A 23,628-nucleotide genomic window follows, 5' to 3' on the forward strand; every position below is an offset into this window, starting at 1 on the left:
GCAAGACCTCCTAAAATTTGCGTAATTGATCGTAGATTACCAAAATGATTTTAAAAATAAAATGAAAATATATCTTTAGTGCTCTACCGATCTTCAAAGTTTTGAAAAGTAGATATTTTCATGATTATATTTCGCTATCCTTAAATTCGACACATATTCACCCCTATCGGCAATAACATGTGAAATTTTGTTCCCATGAAATATTCATTTCCCTCGAAGGAAAAATTGCTATCGGGAATATCATGATGAACTTTACATTCACAATAGTTGATTTTGTTCGTAACAGCTGTTTATTGTTTACAAAATTCCATCTAAAAATTTCACAAGGGGAATTTTTTTCACGTGAACAAAGTTGATGAACGAAAAAAGGAAAAGGGAAAATATTTCATGTGAAATGTTGATACGCGATAGGGGTGATTATAAATATGCCATGACTATATATAAAAACGACACTACGAATTTGCTAGATACTGTGGAGTTCGTTCGTACACCGGTTATAACGAATTTTTTACAAAAAAAAAAATTCCGGAAAAAAAAAATTTTTTCCGGACCCAAACCATTCAGTTTCAAATTATGTACCAATTATTACGGTTAGTCATTTATTATAAGTTTTATTTTCTTGTACATTAATTTCAAGTTTAAAATATATCAATAAAATAAATTTGTATCTCGTTTTTTTTAAGCATACGGTTCAGGTTTGTAAAAACGTTTTCAAAAGTAGAGCCCTCAAGATGGCATGTAATTCGATTTTGATACCTATTGTGAAAGTGTAGCTCGAAAAAAACATGTTTCTCATCCAACGACGGGACAGCCTAATGTACATACATACATATTATGTAACTGCTTTGATATTTATACATCTTCTCTATACGAAAACGAAACTGTTCTATATACATAAACATTTTCAGTACGAGAACGATTTACTGTAAAACCTGCTAATCTGGCAAATACTGGAATAGAGTTATTAACGTTATAAATTTACTAAACATCATTTAAAATTATTTTATTATAAAAATCACTTTTATTTAAAAATTTGATTTGATTTCATTAAAATTAATGCTTTAAATATGTTAGCCAATTGTTACATTTGTTAAGGTGTGCACAAAAACTGAATTATATATTTGCAATAAAACATAAAGGTAATTGTAATTGGAAATTATAAATTGACAGATGCATTTTTATTTATATGAAAAATTTTAAATTTAAACTCAAATTTTTTTTGAAAGAAAAATGCATAAATTTAAAGAATTACTATAAATTCTTTTACAAAAAGTTGAACTATTTGTTATTGCATGTCTTTTGTTGAATAAAAAGACATGTAAAAAGAAATAGTTTATAGTTTGTAGAAAATGAGCTCCGATTGGTGGCTTCTTTTTTCTTTTTATATTAAGAAAACGAAACATTTATCATATATGTAATTACTTATAAACTAAATTTTAAAAAATGCTTTAAATACATTTTTATACAATGTACTTTGATTTTTTTTTTTATAAATTTTGCATCCAAATGTTTGAGCTCTCTAAATTACAGACGACATAAAATAATACATATCTGTTAAAGAAGGGAAGGGGCAGGTATTGGGGATATGTAAGGTGATGATAATTATACATTACAAATTAACTCTAAATGATAATAATTATTATCGGTTTACATAACAACACATCTTTTGTTTTTAGCCATAGGATCTCCGACAGCAGGCTGCAAAGGAGTCTCAGTGATTTTAATGTCAGACTGTTCGCATGTTTGTTCCATACCGCAGGTTTTTTCACGTTTCAACGAAACATCTGTAAATTCTTTGTCTTTTGAATCACCTTGATCTGATGTCGGTGTTACAATATCGGTTTTTATCTTTGTCTCCTTGGCTTCTTCGCCTAAAGTGGCATCAGTATCATCATTGGATGTTGTACTGGTTTCAGAATGTTCCTTGTCGGATTTAGCAATTTCTTCATGTACAGATACACCGGATACATTTTGCACTTCAATTTCATCCTCAGCTTCTTTTAGTTTTTGTTGCAACTTAACGGGAGTGCTACTTTGTAAGGTAGCCTTAGAGAAACGATTGCGTAACAATGAAAGTGGCGAAGCGACTGCACTGAAAAAGCCATGCATGTCTAAGCGTGCTCTCTTGGGAGGCGAGATTTCCATATCAGTTTGCAATTCTCCAATGGCTGATTGAGAATGTTGTGGAGGTGTACGTTCTCGTTTGCGTCCACGGCCAAAGAAGGAAAATGACAAATTATTGGGAACTTCAGAACCTACTGTCACATTCATACTGGAGTTTGTGACATCCAATTCAGTGTTGATACGTCTATAGGATTCACGAAATTGTGAGTTGGTTTGAAATTTAGAGGGTGTGTAATCCGATATTGGGCGTATGCTTTTACGTCCTGAAATTTGGGAAAATGCCCTAGGGCGTTCGGGCGATAATCCACTTTGCATAGCCAATTGTACATCAGATTTTGGAACAGCTGCATTACGTTTTGGCAAAAGAATTTTACCGGGAGTTGATGTAGCCGATGGAGCGATATTAATATGGGCCACTTCTCCCGTTTCCGACGTTTTTATGGGGGAACTTTCAATGGCCAATGGTTCCATTTCAATATCATCATTATCATCTATAGTTGATGTTACTTCCCGTTTAGTGACGGGAGTAGTTTTAATTGCACTGTTAGATGGCGTCGACTTCTGAGGGGTCTTTTCACTGGCTTTTGTTGGCGTTTTATTTACAGGAGTCGAGGTTTTGTTAGACTTACTGTTGGTTTTAGGTGTGACAGGTGGAGATTTTTGTTGTGGTTGCTGTTCTTCTACAATCTCCATATTGTCAACATGTTCCTCCTCTGGTTTTCTATCGAAATTTTTAATTTGTGTTTCTTCTTTTGATTTTTTATCATCATTCTTAACTTGTTGTTGCAGTTCTGTTTTCTCGTCGCTTTTAGCAACCGCTTCCTTTTTATCTTCCTTGGCCTCATTCACCTCTTTAGGTTTATTCTCATCTTTTTTAATATCAGCTTTGTCTTGTTCCGGTTTTTTATCCTCCTTTGGCTTAGTTTCTTCCTTTTCCACGTTTTCCTGGTGTTTTTCCAATTTATCGGATTTGTTAGATTTTTCCGGCTTTTCTTTCTTCTCTTTCTCATTTAGTTTGTTGTCATTACTATTTTGCTGCATTTGTTTATCCTTATTCTGTTGTTGTTTGTTTTCATTAGCTTGTTGTTTATTGCTGTTTACACCATTCTGATTTTTTTCATTCGGTTTTTTATTATTATCGTTTTGTTGTTGTTTTTTATCAGCCTGCTGTTGCTTTTTATTGGGATTTTCTTTAATGTCCGAATTGTTAACTGTTTGTTGTGGTTCAGTCTTTGATTGTTGCATTTTATTATTGGTGTTGGATGTAGAATGTCCATTAGCATTGTTGCCACTAGAATGTGCAGCATTTCCGCCACCTTTATTTGGATGCGTTTTGGTGACCGTTCCACTCAAAGACAGTGGTGTACGACGTCCCGGCTGTGTTGAAGTCTTGGCTGACATTTTAAAATGAGGATTGAATCTGAAAAGAGATATGAAAGATAATCAAATTAAAAAAATCATTCAATATTGTATGGAATGACAATATTTAACTGACAAATCAGGAAGTTTTAGTAGGAAGTTTTAGTAATTTTTCCATAAATTTTGTAAATAAGGCTTTATAAACTTTATGAAAAGTTTGAAAGACCAATTAATTCTTAATAATTTTGGGACAACAATTTTCTTTTAACAGTTTTCTTTTAAAATTTTCTAACATTTTTAAGAGATTTGTGCTCGTTAAAATGATTTTCAGAAGTCGGCTTTGTATGAGAGCTATGTCTAATTATGGACCGATCCTTATACAATTTGGTGACATGACTTTTGTATATATATCGTCACCTAAAATGCAAAACAACGTATCATCAAAAAATTCGAAATTGATTTTATTATTGATTACGATTCACTACAAAAATAACCAAGTTATAACCAAAATTGAAATCAAATATATTATTTTCTTGAACAAAATAACGTATACGCTTTGAGTGATTAATTAATAAATCTTTTTTAACATATTTTAGGTAGTATCCTAATTTTTATACCCTTCACCTTCGTGAGAAGGGTATATATAAGTTTGTCATTCCGTTTGTAATTTCTACATTTTTCATTTCCGACCCTATAAAGTATATATATTCTGGATCCTTATAGATAGCGGAGTCGATTAAGCCATGTCCGTCTGTCTGTCTGTCTGTCTGTCTGTCTGTCTGTCTGTCCGTCTGTCTGTCTGTCTGTTGAAATCAGTTTTCTGAAGACCCCAGATATCTTCGGGATCCAAATCTTCAATAATTCTGTCAGACATGCTTTCGAGAATTTTGCTATTTAAAATCAGCAAAATCGGTCCACAAATGGCTGAGATATGAGGAAAAAACCAAGACAACCTCGATTTTTGACCTATTTTTTACCTATATCTGGATTACTAAGACATTAATATAGACAATATGGATATCTAATGATAGATATTTCAAAGACATTTGCAACGTCGTATATAAGACCATAGTAAGTTGGACCTACAATGGGTCAAAATCGGGAAAAAAATTTTGAATCCGAATTTTTTTTTTTTTTTTAAAAAAAATTGAAAAAACAAAAAAAAATTTTTAAATTTAAAAAAAAAATTTTTTTTTTAAAATTTAAAAAAAAAAAAATTTTTAAATTTAAAAAAAAAAATTTTAAAAAAAAAAAATTTTAAAATTTAAAAAAAAAAATTTTAAATTTAAAAAAAAAAAAATTTAAATAACAATCGAAAATTTTTTTTTTCCAAAAAATTCAAAAAACAACTGGAAAAAAAAATAAATTTTGTTTACCTAAAAATATTTAAAATTTTGAAGTATAATTTGGTGAAGGGTATATAAGATTCGGCACAGCCGAATATAGCACTCTTACTTGTTTTTAATAAATTTGTTACAATTGAATATTTTTTGCAGTCTTAATGAAAAATTAATGAAGATACTTTTGTAGTTTAAAAAAGTAGTCGTTAGTAATTAAAATAAAAAAAACATAATAAAATTAAAAAAAGTATATATAAACTCATGGCAGAACAAGCAAGGTACAATTATTAAAAAGTACGTTCTCAATTATACATTCCCCATAACGTCAAACAAAAGAAAATTAAAAAAATTTGAAAAAAAACAAAACGAAATGTCTAAGACAAAAATAAATTAATTAAACAAATTTTTGTGTATTTATTTTTTTTGTGAAATATTCAATTCAAATTAAATTTTTTCCAAATAAATATGTGTTAGTTTTAATATAACGTACAAAACATTGCGAAAACAAAATAAAAAGTGATGAGAGTAAATGTGTTATTTGACGTTGTAGGGGTAAATATTGAAAACTCTCCCTAATAATTGTACCTGGTTGGTTCTACCATGATATAAACTGTTTTTATTTAAAATAAAAAAATATTTTATTTAAGTTTTTATTTTTTCATAAAAATTTATATTGATGATACGTTTTTTTGTTTCAGAAAATAACAAGTCAAAAAAACGTAAGCCACATATCTTAAAGTGTGCTTTGAAAAAATTATTTTTTTTTCATAAAATATATTTCTAGAGTCATTGTAATTCAAATTTGAAAATTTTGTTTCAATATCTCAAGTAGTTTTCATTTTATATCGTTTTTTGTTTCTCCTATAAACTTATGAAAAGTGATGTTACGTTATTTTGCATTTTAGGTGACGATATATAACATATTTGTATCGAATTTTATTTGAATACGAATATTTTTAAGAGATTTATGCTAGTTAAAGTGATTTTCGGAAGTGGGCCTTATATGGGAGCTATGACTAATTATGGACCGCTCGTCACAAAATTTGATAGGCGTTAGTTTAGCTTATATAAAACTTATTTGTGCTCAATTTGGTTTAGATATCTTTATAACTAAGATATTTATGAGAGCTTATCTATTTTTAGATAAGGCAATCGTATGGGGGCTGGTAGACATAATGGACCTATTCCAACCAAATTCAATAGGCTTCGTCCATGTGGCAATAGAAAAGCTTGTACCAAATTATATCTTTGAAATTGCGACCTTTTGTTTACCTTTGATTACACTATTATAAAATATTCGGACCAAATTTCGTATTTTTAGTTCCATTAGTTTCGGTCATATCATGTTATTAACAGCGGATGTTCGCTGATGTGGGTCAACGTATTTCCACATATCTTTGTCCATATATGTTGTACCGATTTTTCCAAACATTTTTTTCGATAATTTTTGTTTTAGAGGATCGCGCAAAACATTGCAACATTTAAATTAATTTACAGTTAAGAAAATAAGGAATATCAGTATGATACAAATATCATTAGAATCATCAAATGCAATTCATTTAAATCTGCCAGACAAATAAAACCGAGTTAAATGTAGAAGTGAATTATGATTGTGAATTTAAAAAAATAGATATCCAATAAAAACCCTATAAGTTGTAAGTAGATCAAAAGTACTTTAAATTAAAATTAAATTATTAGATTTATTTAACAACTTTCTATTTTCATTAAGGAATATTGCTACTGTTTCATTACTATAAATGATTCTTAGTAAATTTAAAAATTAAATCTGGCATAATTTCTAACAAATTAGCTTTTTGTATTTCTTACTGATAGCAGACTTTAAGGCCCTAATTTTATAAATCACGTCACCAAAGTGATATTTATGTGCAAAGCAAAAACAACATTTCACACATTTTAAAAATTTGTTTTTGTTTTGTGTACACAATTTTCAAATTATGAAATGCAAATCAACGCTTGAATTTTTGTGCGTTTGTTTGGTTTAGAATTTGTACATAAAACAAAAACAAATTTTTTAAAAGTGTTAAATGTTGTTTTTGCTTTGCACATAAATATCACTTTGGTGACGTGATTTAGAATTTGTACATAAAACAAAAACAAATTTTTTAAAAGTGTTAAATGTTGTTTTTGCTTTGCACATAAATATCACTTTGGTGACGTGATTTACAAAATTAGGGCCTAAGTTATAATTAGCATTTGTACTGCCAATATTCCAGAAAAACGGAATAATATGGAACAATGCAAGAAAAATGTTTATTAGTTCTTAGGTGTTTTAACGAGATTACCCCTGCAAAAACTTTACTTACCTAGTAAGCCAGCAAGTATAATTGGAGCAAAGCGATAACTACTTATTATTTGACTGAAACACTACTTACCGTTGTTCTAGATTTTTAAAAAAATCAGGGGTCAAGCTTACAAATGTACTTACAATCAGTTGAGAAATAAGTAGTAAATTCACAACAAGAAAATGTAGCTAAAATAAAACACAAAAAATATTGCCTTGTGTGGGAATCGAACAGTCACATTATTTGCTTGTGTTTGATAGTCAAGCTTCTAACTCACTGCTCCATGTACGAGTTATTTTATTGTAAGTTAACAATAATTTTAACATCAACATATAAATGAATATGATATGAACAAAAAAATGAATGGCTTTGACAGGTGGCGAACCACTAACCTCCCGTTTTCCAGTCAAACACTAGATAGCTGTGCTAAATGCAAAAGTTCATTACCAGCCTGTATAAAAATAAGTACTTATTCTAGTAAATAAAATAATGTGCTGGGTAACCACAACTCCTTACAAAAGAATGCATGAAATAACTAGTTGTCATTACAAAAATTCACAAAATTTTTGCTGGTACCATCTTCGATTCCATATTATTAATGAAGAACTACAATATAAAAATTACTCTTAAAGAAAATCTAGTGGCATTCCGCAAGATCTCTCCAATTTACGTTTCCAGTTTGTTCAAAAAAAAGTAATTTTTGAATTCCCTCCCATAGGCTTTTGAGTTTTTAGTCTTTTGTACTCTTTTTGAATTTTGAAGAAAACATGTCCTTAAGTTTAGGTAAAACGAAAAATTAGTTACGTTAATAGTTATGGCACGTATATAGTTGTGGATTGTTTTCTAAATAAATTGCTAGAAGAGAGGTAATACATTTTTTATTGTAAACAATTTTGAAAGATGTAGCAAGATGAAAAAAAATAAACACTATTTTTGCGCACCGACGATATGTGTATATACAGTGATGTGAAAAATAATAAGGACACTAATGTGGTACATTATTATTTGGTGAGAATGTAAGTAAAATTTGAGAATTGCTGAAAAATAACGGTTCTTATTTTTAGATAAGATATTACAAAAACAAATTATGTTAAATTTTTTTTTAAAAAATACATGCATTTGATAATGCATAGAAATAATGACAGCGCATCAATTTGAAAAAAAAACATATAAAAGTTATTGAAATTTATTATTTTGTGTATAAAATGCAAAAAGAGTGTTCTAATTTACATTCCAACATAAAAAAAAATCCTTTTGTTTAAGCCAATTTGTGAAAAATTGAAAATCTAAGCATTTGTGACCCAGAAGTACGGCAAGATATCAAAAAATTGTGTGAAGCGGGAAATTCTTATAGAAAAATATCAATGTTGCTTGGAATTTCATAAACAACGGTAGAATATGCTGTCAAATGGATTCCTGCTAAATAAAAACGTGGTAGAAAACCGAAAGTTATACCAGCAGTAAAAGGAAAGATCATTTGATGTGTTAAAAAGCATCCATTTATTCCGTCTAAACAAATAAAAAATTATTTAAACATTAACATCGATTCACCAACAATTCGGAAAACACTTATTAAAGAGAACCTAAAAGCTCGCAGTGCTAGAAATGTACCAATGTTGTCTAAAAAGAATGTTCAACAAAGGTTAACATTTGCTGAATTCCACTCTGGCTGGTCTCAAGAGAAATGGCGAAATATTCTTTGGTCGGATGAGACGAAAATTAATTTATTTAATACAGATCGAGGTCTTTATACTCTAAGAAGACCAATTAATACAGCATACAACTCCAAGTACACTCTTAAGACGGTGAAGCACTGCGGTGGTAATATCGTTGTTTGGGGATCATTTTCGTACTATGGTGTTGGGCCACTATATCGTATAGACAGGGCATTATGAAAGCAACTGATTATGTCGAAATCCTCCAGAATTGTATGCTACCATATGGGCAATTCCATATCATCGTACGTGACATTTGTACGCCTATAGAGTGGAATAGATTTTGCAAAACTAAGAGTATCTGAAAAATAATTTGGTCTTTATGTTCAATTCAGAGGGTACTATATTTTAAAATAATAAAAAGTTCTTTCGAAATATTGTTGTCCAAAATACTGAGCGAAACAAGGGTATATCGTACGTGGCATAAAACGGAACTCATTTTGAGGTACATGTAGAAATATGCGAAAATGTTCGAATCGTGAAAGTCGTTATGTCTTCTTTTAATTTCTTACACTAAACGAAATATTTTTCCTTTACAATCTTTCGATGATTTTATAATAAATAAAATTTAGTATCGTACGTGACAGATTTTTCTCTTATAATAAAACAGTATAGTCTGTAAATATATGTATACAAAAACTAAAAAAATTAATAGAACATATACATTCGATTTCAATAAACAATTTGACAATAGCAAAAAAACAATCAAAGTCAAATTCATTTCATACTACAATCTAATTGGGAGCCTAGTTTTCGTCGCAATTTTAGCCTAAAACATACCTAAAACATTAAAAAATTAAGTATAATCAGTTTAGACTATTATTTTTGTCTTTAAAATGTTGTAATATGATCTAAATACTATCACATAGTAACATTTTATTATTTTCTTCTATTCAAATCATCTTGAAAAAAAGTTTCAAGGGTTTTTGGTTTTTCAGTGTGGTAGCGATTCTCGTGGAATTGCCCATATGCCGAAAAAAATAATTCGATGGGTATTCCAACAGGATAATGACCCCAAACACAACGAAAAGTGTACTAAGAAGTGGTTTGAGAACAACAAAATGAATCTATTAGACTGGCCTGCACAGTCTCCAGATCTAAATTCGATTGAGAATTTGTGGACTACAGTCAAAACATCAATCAGAGGAAAGTGTTCTACAAATTGCGATGAGCTCTGGGAATTAATTCAGGCTGCCGGTATCAGTCTGTCAAAAACTTGTCGATTCTATGCCCAGATGATGCCAAGCAGTTTTAAGCAACAATGACGCATCAACAAAATATTAGCAACTCTAGCACCATATTAGAACTGAAATTAGTGCAAATCTATTATGAACTTAATTGTTTTATTACTATTTTGAAGATAACATGAAGTGCCCTAATTTTTTTCACAGGGTGAATCTGTATTTTAAGGTTAATTTATTTAAATAAATAAAATAAAAACAACAATTTGATAAAATCGCAATATAATTTGTTTTTGTACTAAATTAACTAAAAACAAGTAAGAGTGCTATATTCGGCTATGCCGAATCTTATATACCCTTCACCTTTGTTGTGGATGCATTATTATTTTTTATAATTAGTATATATGTATGTACATTGCCCACTTTCAGCGTACAGCATCCTAAATTTATCAAGAACACAAAAAACAACAACAACGCCAAACGAAACAAAACACCAAAAGAAAAACAAAATACGCAAGGCAATGAAACCAACACACATCCAAACATACGTTTAATTGTATAAAAAACAACAACAACGCCAAAAGAAACAAAATACGCAAAGCATGCACATTCAAACATACGATTTGTTGTTTTTTTGTCAAAAAAACCAACACACAACCAAACTAAACTTTAGTTGTATAAAAAACAACAACAACGCCAAAAGAAACAAAACACAAAAAAAAAACAAAATACGCAAAGCATGCACATCCAAAAACATACGTTTTGTTGCTTTTTTGTCAAAAAAACCAACACACAACCAAACAAACGTTTAGTTGTATAAAAAACAACAACAACGCCAAAAGAAACAAAAAACAAAAAAAAAACCAAATACACAAAGCTTGCACACCCAAGCATACGTTTTGTTGTTTTTTTGTCAAAGCATGCAATACATTGTGTTTTTTGATGAAATTTTCAGAGGTTGTCTCGGATTTTTGCTCATATCTCCGTTATTTATGGACGGATTTTGCTGATTTTAAATAGCAAAATTCTCGAAAGTATGTCTGACAGAATTGTTGAAGATTTGGATCCCGGAGATATCTGGGGCCTTCAGAAAATTGATTTCAACAGACAGACAGACAGACGGACAGACAGACAGACAGACAGACAGACAGACAGACAGACAGACAGACAGACAGACAGACAGACAGACGGACATGGCTTAATCGACTCCGCTATCTATAAGGATCCAGAATATATATACTTTATAGGGTCGGAAATGAAAAATGTAGAAATTACAAACGGAATGACAAACTTATATATACCCTTCTCACGAAGCTGAAGGGTATAATGAGTACAGTCAAGGCAAATTTATTTACAGGTATACCCAATTCTACAACAAATACAACTTTACCAAAAACAACATGTACTTTGTTTTTGTAAAATTATTTGCTAGCTGTCAAACAGCTAAACAACAGCAGACTGCAAAAATCAAAAACAGGGGTGAAAATAAATAAATACGTGAAATTTACTTTCAATAAGTACTCCATTCACTTTTATATTATCAATTATTCACTTTTCTACTATTTTATATTTTTTATTAAAAGAAACAAAAACGTTAATTTAAATTAATATAGAAATGTAAACAAACTTTGACAGCTAGAAGTGAAAAACAAATCGAGCAAAAAAAAGTCAGCTGGCTTTTCGACGTCACCTTATTAGATACGCCTTGAGTACAGTTATCTATCGGCAATTCTCTCATTTTACTTAATTTATCATCACATATTGTTATGGCACATTAGTGTCCTTATTATTTTTCACATCACTGTATGTATTCATGTATGTATTTTTATAGAACAATAACAAATTCTTTTGCTGTTTATATAAACATTACAAAATATATAGCAGGGATTGCAAATGGAATTTAAAAATTGTACCATTCAGCATTAAAAATTGTACTTTTTCGACATTAATTGTACCAAAACTAGGATTCCTAGGCGGGATTTTTTTTTAGAAATTCTTGTGAAGTTTTTTCACTAATTCAAACAATCAGTTTAATTTTATGGTGAGCAACATGTGAAAATTTTAAAATAGAAAAATAACAAAAAAAAAAGCCAAAAAAAATTGTGAGCAACATGTGAAAATTTTAAAATAGAAAAATAACAAATAAGCCAAAATAGGAGAAAAAATTTTATTTTCGAAAATTTCTAATTATTTTGTTTATATCCAAATTTCTATAAAATTAAATTTGTGTTGTGAAAACTAGCAATATTTACAACCTCTAAGGATATTCATATTTAAGGAAAATAATGACATCAATAGTGGCTTAAATTTGTGTATGTACTTGAGAAATATTTGAATAATGATTAAAACTAGGGGTATGACAAGACCGGTCAAATACCGCTATTGCTTCTTTATGTCAAAAACGTTTGTATTAATTCATATAAATTTCATTATTTAAAAAAACAATTATTAGAGATATCATAACTATACTTTTAAGCAGTTTATTTGTTGATATTTTGGTAATTGTTAGAGAACAAAAACTGAATGTATAAAACTTCATGATGAACAGCAATTCCAAAATTTATTTCAGTGTTAAATATATTTTCAAATTGTCCAAATAAGTCATTGGTGTACAATTGTACTTTTCAAGATCGAATTGTACCAACTTTGCCATCCCTGATATATTGTATGTAAAACTCAATTGACATAGAAATATTTGTAAAAGTGTAAGAACAACCGCAGCAAATCAAATGCACTTGTATGTTTGTAATCTGAAATATAGTCGGGAGACAAGCCTCTAATATAAATGCATGCATACATATTGGCCATAACTAAAGCACCCCCTTAATGAATTTTTTCAAATCATAATTTTTTTGATAAAAACGCCTTTTTTGGGATGTATTTTGTATATATTTTATTAACTAATATTGTTAATGTTCATTTAATATTCATTTAGTAAAAGATAATTTTATTAAAAATTAATTTAAAATGATAAATCATATAAAAACTCAAAACGCAACGGACAATACAAAAGCACCCTCTTATAAGATGTTTAAAAATTTGACTCGGTACTGCATATTTGCAATGTGAGTTATCGGAAATCACATTGAATGCATTTAAAAATTCCAAAAGATAAAAATAATGGAAGGCGTAGTGTGTAAAATTTAAGTTTTATACAGTTTATTGTTAAAAAAAACAATGGCAAGGAACAAGTACTCCAGTGAATTTAAAATTAAACTTATTGAAGACTGGAAGACGGGCTTATCACTACATGAATTGTGTAAAAAATATTCAATTAAAAGATCAGTTATTTTCAGGCTCGTTTCAAAATTTTTTAAGACTGGCCGCATATCACCGGTGCATTCTGCAGGTCGTTCGTGTAAAACCACACGATATGATGATTCCTTGATCAAAAGAGCAATAAAAAAAGATTGTACAGCATCCGTTAGTCAAGTAAGAACAAGTTTAAGATTATACGTTAGCGAAAGAACAATTCGTAGAAGAGTAGTAGAAGCCCGTTTATTCAGCTGACGACCAGCAAAAAAACCATTTCCATCAGCTAAGAACAAGAAAGCTAGACTGAAGTTTACCATAGCCCACATCGACTGGAGTGTCCTAAAAGGGAAGACAGTACTGTTCCCTGACGAATCCAAATACAACTTAAAAAGTTCTAAGTATTGCAAAGGAACAATTAAACATGGAGGAGGCAATGTAATGGTCGGGGGTTGCTTTTCTGGTCAAGGATTTGGGCCAAATCATAAAATTTATGAGATTATGGATCGGTTCATGTACCGTGATGTATTGAAAGATGTAATGTTGCCTTATGCCAGTGAAGAGATGCCACTTATAGGGAGCTTCCAACAGGATAACGATCCTAAGCACACCTCCAAAGTTTGTAAGACTTGGCTTCAGAGCAATAAGATCCAAGTTCTTCATTGGCCTGGTCAATCTCCCGATCTTAATCCTATTGAGAACAATATTAATATGAAAATAAATCCTGAAAATAAGGATCGGCAATTTTCACGATTTATTTCATGCCGTTAAAATAACCTGGGAAGGAATATCGAAATACGCCATAAAAACATAATATCTTCAATGCTAAGAGATGTTCTTAGAAAGGTTAACTTTGAAAGTATTTGTTTATCAATAATAAACATATTAAAAAATGAAAATAATACATAATAGATATTTAAAACTTTGCTTTTATACAAAAAAAATACCATATGAAAAAAATGCACTAAGGGGGTGCTTTAGTTATGGCCAATACTGTATGTAGGTTCATAGGAATATTAACAAACAAAAATAATAAATTTTAAAACAATTTTCCTAAACTCTGTACATATTATTATGATACTTTTCTTTGTAGAGCTATATTATTTTGTAATTTTTACTAAAATTTATAACACATTTATAACACATGATTATCACTCCACGGCAAAAAGGTGTTAACATAACTTTTGACTCGATTTGCTTGACATTATGGGTGAATTCCGAAATGTATGTATGTATTAGGGTATTCATTCGAATAATGATCGTTCGATTAATCGAATAATTTCTTACGAATAATTATTCGAGCAATTTAAAAATGGCCATTTTCGAATAACGAATAATTCGAACAATTTTATGTAGAATAATCGAATAAAACGAATAAATGTTCATATATATTTAAATTTATTAAATTGCTTAAAATTTTTCATAATTCCAAATTTAAATAAAGTATAATGACTCACAAAAATTGTATTATTTCTGAAAATCGACAAATAACTAAAGACAAAGGGACTTTCCATCACTGTAGATGAGTGTTCCGATAGCTCCTTCTATAAATATATAAATATTACTGCAAGAAGTTACAATTCTAAAAACAAATCTTTCAAAATGTTTAACTTAGAACTTGAACCAATGAAAATAAAAGGTATGGAATAAAATATTTGTTATTTAGCTGGCGAAATATTAGAAGAATCGCAATTAATAATCAAAATATTGACTTAGATTAAAGTGGAGTTGAATGTGATGGAGAATGGGATTTTGAAACGATCATCGAAAGTGATATTGAGGATGACATTTATAATGATTACATTGAAAGAGATGAAGGCCATAATCTTAAAATATATGTATATAAGTGATGTTATTAAGTGCAAAATATTTAATAAATCGATTGATGAACACAAATATTGCAAACTAACGTTTTGTTGCAAGAAAAGCATGGAGTTCGTCTTATACTTGATATTGAACATCGTTGAACATCTTTGTCTAACATGGTAATAAACGTTTTGCGTATTTGTAAATGCGTCAATCATGCACTGCCTGACTTCAAATTAGCCACGTTCACGTGACAATGAACTTTGGACAGATTCCCTTTATTTTGTAATTCTCCAAGACCACTTTATTAAGTAAAGATTCGGCAACGTTGATAGAGCATGATGTATAATACAATTTGTAATAAATAATTTAGAAATAGTGAATAATTAATTTACTAAAGAAATAGTTACTCAATTTAAAACCCGAATTAATGAACGATATAAAAATGTTCTGAATACGTTTATATTGTATTTGAATTCAGGATCATGTCCAACTAACTCAAATTTTTTAAAGCATAGATCCAAAACGGAAACTAAAAGTTTTACTAGTCAATTGTTTTGTAGATTGCTCGGGAGTTAATCTGATCAGAATATTTTTGTTGAAAATTTAATGATGGACTTTGTTTTTAAATGTTTTTTAACATTATCAATACTTAAATTGTTAACTTTAACGTTAGTTTTTGTTTTTCTTTAACAATAAAATATTACAAAACCGACATCAAAACTTTATTCTTTACCTTTTTAAAAAAATTTTAATTATTCGAATAATTCGATTAATTTTAAACGTGTGATCGAATTATTCGAACAAGTTAAAATCTCTTATTCGAATTATTCGTTTTATTCGAACAAGAGAAAAATCGAATAATTCGAATACCCTAGTATGTATGCAAGCAGTCATATCTTTATCAAGACAAAGCATGCAAAAACGTAGTTAAAATTTAAAAAAAAACTTATCATACTGCCCTTTTTTTCTTTTTCATACATTTTGCGATATGAAACATTATCAAAGTTTACACGGTTGCGTTAAGAATCGCTCGACTTTTTAAGGTTGCATTGCATACATACATTTTGGAATTCACCCTATTTTGATACACACAGATACTTACACATACATACATATATATTTGAAAATTTGCACACACAAAGACGTTAGACATAATTATGTAAAAAAAATTATATTCAGCTATTAAATTCAATTAAAATATAAATAACACATATTTGGTATGTATTTTATATATTTCAACAAACACAAATTCATACATTTAAAAATGTTTATTTATATCAAGTGTTGGCACTGTTTAGTACTAAAATTACAGAATGATTCCTGTATTTGAAATGATTTCCGATGTGATTTTAATATTACCGAGGTTAAAATTACCTCTATTTTGTTTAAACAAATGTATGGAGATTTTTTGCTTGCATATTTAAACTTGTCTTGATTATTAAACTAATTTTTTTACAATATGCATTATCTTTTCTTTTATGTTTGTATTTCATCAAACTCATTTAAAATTTAGTTTATAAAAAATGATCAGCCTTTTATAAACACAATTGTGTTTCGTTCGAAGGGGTTCATGGCGTTAGTACATTCATTATTTATTTTACGTGAAAAACTAATGAACAATTTATTAGTGCTATCAAGTACTCGGTGTATGTTAATTTAGTGCAATTAAATTTTAAAGACAAAAGTAAATAGATTAATTTTTTATTTGTTTATTTTATATTTCTATTTTTATGCGTTTTGTTCTGAAAACAATAAATACCACCATCGAAATGTAAATAAAGTTCGTAATGCAATCAACAAGAAAAGAAAACCAAAACACAATGGGAAATTTGTTGAAAAAAAAGTTGTTGGTTGCACTTGCTTGCACTGCCAATGTTTTTATTTCTATATGTACAATAATATCTATTTTTATGCTGTGGGTCTATTTTGTTTTAGTTCGTTTTTTCGTACAAACGTTTGGATTTGCTGATATTGCAAAATATATGTATGACATACACACATACATGAATGGTCGTTAAGTTAGCATAAACAAGATATTATCGATTAAATAATTATGGTTTATTTCAAATTAAAGAGTACTTCGGATTAAAATATTTTCAGATTCATTGAATTTGATCGATTCGATTATATATAACTACTAGCTGTTCCGGCAAACGTTGTTCTGCCATAGCTCACACAAAGTTTGAAGACTCCCACTATAATAGTACTCCAGGTATGCAATAATAAATTTTTACTTTGCATGGGAAATTTTTCCATTGTACCGTATAGGTCAATTGTGAATTTAAACCATCCAGGGACCCACTCAAAAACACGCAAAAAATTTCATAGAAATCGGCCCAGCCGTTAAGGAGGAGTTCAGTTAATAACACACGGACAGAAGAATTATAGTATATGTATATAAAGAAGATGTATAAAAATACTTTTTTAAAGTGTAAAACAAAAAATGTTTCCATTAAGTGGTTGCAAATTAGTTTTTATATACAAGATGTATGTATGAGTTTTGCTATTTAGCTGACCAGCACTGTATATTAAACTTGTTTCATAATTTAATGTGGAAATGCATTTGCAACAAATAGTTGCAAAGTTAAAAGCTTTCACCTAAACTGAATAATATATACTTTCTCTTTATTTAAATGGCAACAAAGTAAATAATCATTTTAGAAATGAATACAACTCCAAAACAAATCGAAAATAAAACGGAAATGTTCAAACAAATCTAAAATTTTAACCGAACACAATAAATAAAACATTTTCATTAGGGAAGCTAATGATGCATAACAAATAGTATGTACCTATGTATTAATTGTTTATATTACATATCGTCGCTAGGCATACAAAAAGAGCTAGAAGTCTCTATTTAGAAGGGAACAAAAAGAGCTATGAGTAAATCATATAGAAAAAAATTAAAAAAATAGCTTAACTAAAGCTTATTTGTATCAAAAACTAATTAAATTGTTTATGTTATTATTTTGTGTAAAAAACAATATCTTTTCACGTAATACATATATAATACAAAATACACATTGAATGAGTTTAATTAAATGTGTATTTTTAAACATAAGAAATATAGACTTAATTTTAATTTTTCTTGTATTTGATCAACATCTAAATTTCGATTTTAATTAAATACTATACATACTTATTTGTACACTCAGATATGTATAGAATTGTCATAGTATTATTGTATTCAATCCATCCGTCTGCCTATCCGTTAGCTTTAGCTTTTGTTTATTTTTTTTAATATTCATAAAATGCACAAGTAAGCCAATCCCTTTATGTAATTATGAAAAATTCTTTGTTTTTGTTTTATATTATTCTTTTGAAATATTTCTTATTTTTTGCTTCTTCTTCTCACACACGCATACATGCATAAACACTTATTAACAGACACAGATACAAATTTAAAATTGCAACAAAAAAATTAAAAGTTTACAGTCAAGGCTAGGAACATAAGGAAATAGTATGTGAGCAATGACGAAAATCATTTGACAAATTAGAAACAAATGCCTTTTCACTAAAAACCCAAATAAAACATTACCTAGCCTATTTATAACAAAAAATCAACTCTAAACAAGAACTATAAGAATTACACAGGATGTGTATATATGTTTGAAAATTACCTTATGAAAACGCTTTTAAATGCCATTTAAGTTTTTTGAAATTTATTGAATTACCTTTTTGTTTTCATCATTATTTTAAATCATAGTTTCATGTTAATTTCACAGATATATCATTCCAAGTACTTCAGTTGGCACAACACTAATAAAACGCTATAGAAATTGAGATCGACATGGGTAAAAATCGGAAAAAATATTTTTTAACCCCAATTTATTTTTTACCAAAATTTTTTTTAAAATCTTACCAATATAAGGCAATAACTTGCAAACTTTTGCAACTGTAAACTCAATGATGTGGTGTTTTTTTTTGCGGCATCACTGCCAGCAAAATGCATTAAAAAACATTTTACTAAAGAAATGATGGCAAATGTGCTTCTGCGGACGCTAAACTTTAGTTATGCTGCAGAGATGCACTGTTACTGCAACACACCCTTTATCTTAGGCACTGTTGCTTGTTTATATTAAAATGGGATAAAAAATCTACTTTTCATAAATATGGAAGTCGTCTATTAAAAAAATTATTAAAACTAGAATCATAGAAAAATACACATACTAGATCGGCAACAATCCTGCCAAAGACCCAGTTGTCAAATATCTATGTAGTATTTCAAAATATTATCAGCCCAATCATGATCAGCCCAATTCAAAAAACTATGTAGTATTTCAAAATATTATCAGCCCATTTTCATATTAAAATTCAGTGTTAACATGTAAGAGAACTATATTATTCGGCTGTGCCGAATCTTATATTCCCTTCACCAAATTATACTTCAAAATAAAATTTTTAAATATTTATTTATTTTTTCAAAGTTTTTTTTAATTTTTTGGAAAAAAAATTCGAATTGTTTTTTTAAATTTTAATTTTTTTTGTTAAATTTTAAAAAAATTTATATTGTTTTTAAATTTTTTTTTTAATATTTAGCGAAAAAAAAAATTCGGGTTAAAAAATATTTCTTCCGATTTTGACCCATTGAAGGTCCAACTTACTATGATCTTATATACGTCGTTGCAAAGGTCTTTGAAATATCTATCATTAGATATTCATATTGTCTATATTAATAACTTAGTAATCCAGATATAGGTCAAAAATCGGGGTTGTCCTGGTTTTTTCCTTATATCTCAGCCATTTGTGGACCGATTTTCTCGATTTTGAATAGCAACCGAGCCGGAAGAATTCCGGCTTGGGGACTTCAGAAAGTTGATTTCAACAGACAGACGGACATGGCATAATCGACTCCGCCATCTATAAGGCTCCAGAATATATCGCACACCCAGTTCAAAAGTGACACAACTCAAAATTTTAATTTTTCAGAAATCGAAAATAAATACATATGAGTCAAATAAATAATTAGTCAGGCTTGTATTTTTAAATACATATATAGATTTTTAAAAAAAGGTCCAAAAAGTCGATCGTACGTATACTTTAGCAACTGTATGTATATGCATAGTTTAAGCGTAAAATTAATTTTTCGGGTTTATATAACCGGACAAATTAATTTTGAGTTGTGTCACTTTTGAACTAAGTGTGCGATATATACATTATAGGGTCGGAAAATTATATTGTGGAAATTACAAACGGAATGAAAAACTTATATATACCCTATCACAAAGGAGAAGGGTATAAAAATGGGAAAAGGGAAAAAAACTCACGCGGATTTTTTATTCATGATTGGGCTGTATATGAATATGTATATACTAATCGAGCAGAAACTAGAAAACACAAAAATTACTGAAATGTTGACATGTATTTTACATGATAAAAATATAGAAGGTAGTTTCCATGATAAAAATATATTTTTAGTGCTTTGTACTTATAATAATATTATTATAATAAATTTATAGATGAAAGATAATTGATAAATTTTAGCTCACTTAGCAATGGAATGTTAAAAAAAAAACATTTTTAAAAATCAATCTTTAATTAAAGTCATGATATGAAAGATATTTTGAAGCACCTTTTTTTCCTATAACTTCTAAACTAAGAGATAGCTCTATATTTAGATTAATTATAACAATATTTTCGATTATTTTGAAAACTGTATTTTAGCTGTAACATTAATAGCAGTTATTTTGCGAATGGTATTTTAGGGATACCGATATTCGAGCTGAAACTGTATCAAGCCTTCATGGCGAAAATAACAATATTTCATTAGTAATAAAATCTGATATAAAACAAGTAAGAGTGCTATATTCGGCTGTGCCGAATCTTATATACCCTTCACCAAATTATACTTCAAAATTTTAAATATTTTTAGGTAAACAAAATTTAATTTTTTTTCCAGTTGTTTTTTGAATTTTTTGAAAAAAAAAATTTTCGATTGTTATTTTAAATTTAATTTTTTTTTTTTTAAATTTAAAATTTTTTTTTTTAAATTTTAAAAATTTTTTTTTTTTTTAAATTTAAATTTTTTTTTTTTTTTAAATTTTAAAATTTTTTTTTTTGTTTTTTCAAATTTTTTTTTTTTTTTTAAAAAAAATTCGGGTTCAAAATTTTTTTTCCCGATTTTGACCCATTGTAGGTCCACCTTACTATGGTCTTATATACGTCGTTGCAAATGTCTTTGAAATATCTATCATTAGATATCCATATTGTCTATATTAATGTCTTAGTAATCCAGATATAGGTAAAAAATAGGTCAAAAATAGAGGTTGTCTTGGTTTTTTCCTCATATCTCAGCCATTTGTGGACCGATTTTGCTGATTTTAAATAGCAAAATTCTCGAAAGCATGTCTGACCGAATTATTGAAGATTTGGATCCCGAAGGTATCTGGGGTCTTCAGAAAACTGATTTCAACAGACAGACAGACAGACAGACGGACAGACAGACAGACAGACAGACAGACAGACGGACATGGCTTAATCGACTCCGCTATCTATAAGGATCCAGAATATATATACTTTATAGGGTCGGAAATGAAAAATGTAGAAATTACAAACGGAATGACAAACTTATATATACCCTTCTCACGAAGCTGAAGGGTATAAAAAGTAACATTCTTAACAATATTAACACTTACTAACTTGGAAAATCAAAGTAATCCTAATAAATAACAAGTAAATTCAATGAGTAGCAGCATATTAAAATTCCACAATTTTTAAACGACTCCATTCGATTGGAAAAAATACGCAATGAATATTATAAAATATTTCACAGCCTTAAAATTCTGACAACAAAAGATTTGTCGAAGATGTAGAAATTATTGGTACACAAATTGGAGGATTACTAGCTGATCGTTAGAATGTAAAGTTGATATTATAAAATAAAATCATATTTAGATACTGTTTAAAGGATTTAATATACCGTTTTGATTATCTTGATTTATTCCACTTATAATTGCTCAATATAATAATAATAGGGAACAAATCAAGATCCCCGTAACAGTTTATATTTTCATAATTTTTTTTCTGTTAATATTCACATTTTCTGTATTGCCGGCCTTCGGGCGGGTGACGGGACTTTTAACTCTGGGGTGTATCGCTAAAATCACTTTTTCTGTATATCAAAATTTTCTGAAGTACTGTCATATAAAATCAAAAAGGAATTTTTGGTTCACAATATTAATAAACTGTACCATATTATATATCATATTAAAGGTATTGTGAAGCACTATTCAATGATACCCATAACGATCAGTTTGTTTTCCAAATATATGAGAAATGTACTATTATATGTATTGACTTTAAATTCATATAACTCTTAAACTAAGAGAGAGCAGGCAAAAATATTAACGTTTTTGTGCTTCTAATTATGAGAGCTATCAACACCAAAGAAATTATAAAAATGCAAGCTGTTTCGCTGATCTTGATTTATACCAATAATAGTTCCTTTTTAAAAAATGTCAACATAGATTTAGAAATAAAACTTCTTTATTGTAATCATTTTCTCTGCCAACACTGTACCCATGTTAGGCGATAAGCAAAGGAATAACATTGTTTATTTGTATGAGTGTGAATTTATTTTATTTTCAAAAATGGCGGTCGTTGGCTTTTGTACTTGTATGCGAATCCTTCAATCATAAAAGAAAAAAACAGAATTAAACTATTTTATGTAATAAGTTTGCAATTTAAAATTGTAGCACTGTATTAGAAAGCCCGCTAAAGCATTTCGACCAATAAGTTATTTAAAATTTCTGTATAACAATTCCTACCCCAATAGCAATTGGAAAAACCGACGCTAAACGCGCCGCCAACATAAATAAGAACTTTTCACAACGCCAATAATTTGTGCCTTTATCTTAAAAAGTTTATTTATGTTAATAAAACTAACACCAACCTTTTGTATTGTTAATTTATAGTTTTCCAATTTAGTAGTTTCTTTTTTATTTGTTTAATTCAAATTAATTAAATTTGTTGGATACACAACACAATCGCAAACACACACGAAACGAACAGGCACAACAAAAAAGTAACGAATAGAGACGAGTAGTGATGTAAAAGTATTGAGTATTTAGACGTTGAATAACGACTGTTTTTAAGTAATCGGCACTCAAAATTTCAGTGTTGCATTTTGGAATAAAAAGTAATGAATATAAAAAAAAAAAATCAACTTTTTTCGGGTCGATTTTTCGACTATTTTAAATTTTTGAATAGTCGACTTTTGCTATTTAAGAAAAGTTTATTACATTTTCCACTTTCTTATTTTAATGTAAAAAAATATATGGTTGCTAATTTATGAGCAAAATGCATTTTTTTTACAACAAAAAATAGAAATAAAAAATCTTTTATCGACTATTCTTCTTTCTTTGTAGTTGATAGTTGAACAAAGAATCAATTCTGAATTTTTGACTGTACAGAAAAAAGTCGATTGTTCAAACAATCGAATTATAGAACCCTACTCCAAAACGGCGTAAAACGTTTTTACACTACATACAGGGTTGCACTTTGCAAGCAGTCATTTCCAAACTATCTGCATCAAGGTGCATTTAAT

The 23,628-nt window shown here is 28.8% G+C and overlaps 1 protein-coding gene across 1 annotated transcript; it reads right to left on the reverse strand.

Moving 5' to 3' along the window:
- Positions 1-998: 998 nt before the first annotated feature.
- kuk (kugelkern) lies at positions 999-23,091 on the reverse strand. Its single transcript, XM_065515591.1, has 2 exons — positions 22,975-23,091; positions 999-3,544 (listed from the first exon to the last, which is right to left on the reverse strand). Exon 2 carries the CDS (start codon positions 3,523-3,525, stop codon positions 1,648-1,650), a length of 1,878 nt encoding a protein of 625 aa, XP_065371663.1. The 5' UTR covers positions 3,526-3,544; positions 22,975-23,091; the 3' UTR covers positions 999-1,647.
- Between the last annotated feature and the right edge of the window lie 537 nt (positions 23,092-23,628).

This window comes from Calliphora vicina, chromosome 1 (genome assembly GCF_958450345.1).
Source record: "Calliphora vicina chromosome 1, idCalVici1.1, whole genome shotgun sequence".
Classification (NCBI taxonomy): Eukaryota; Metazoa; Arthropoda; class Insecta; order Diptera; family Calliphoridae; genus Calliphora; species Calliphora vicina.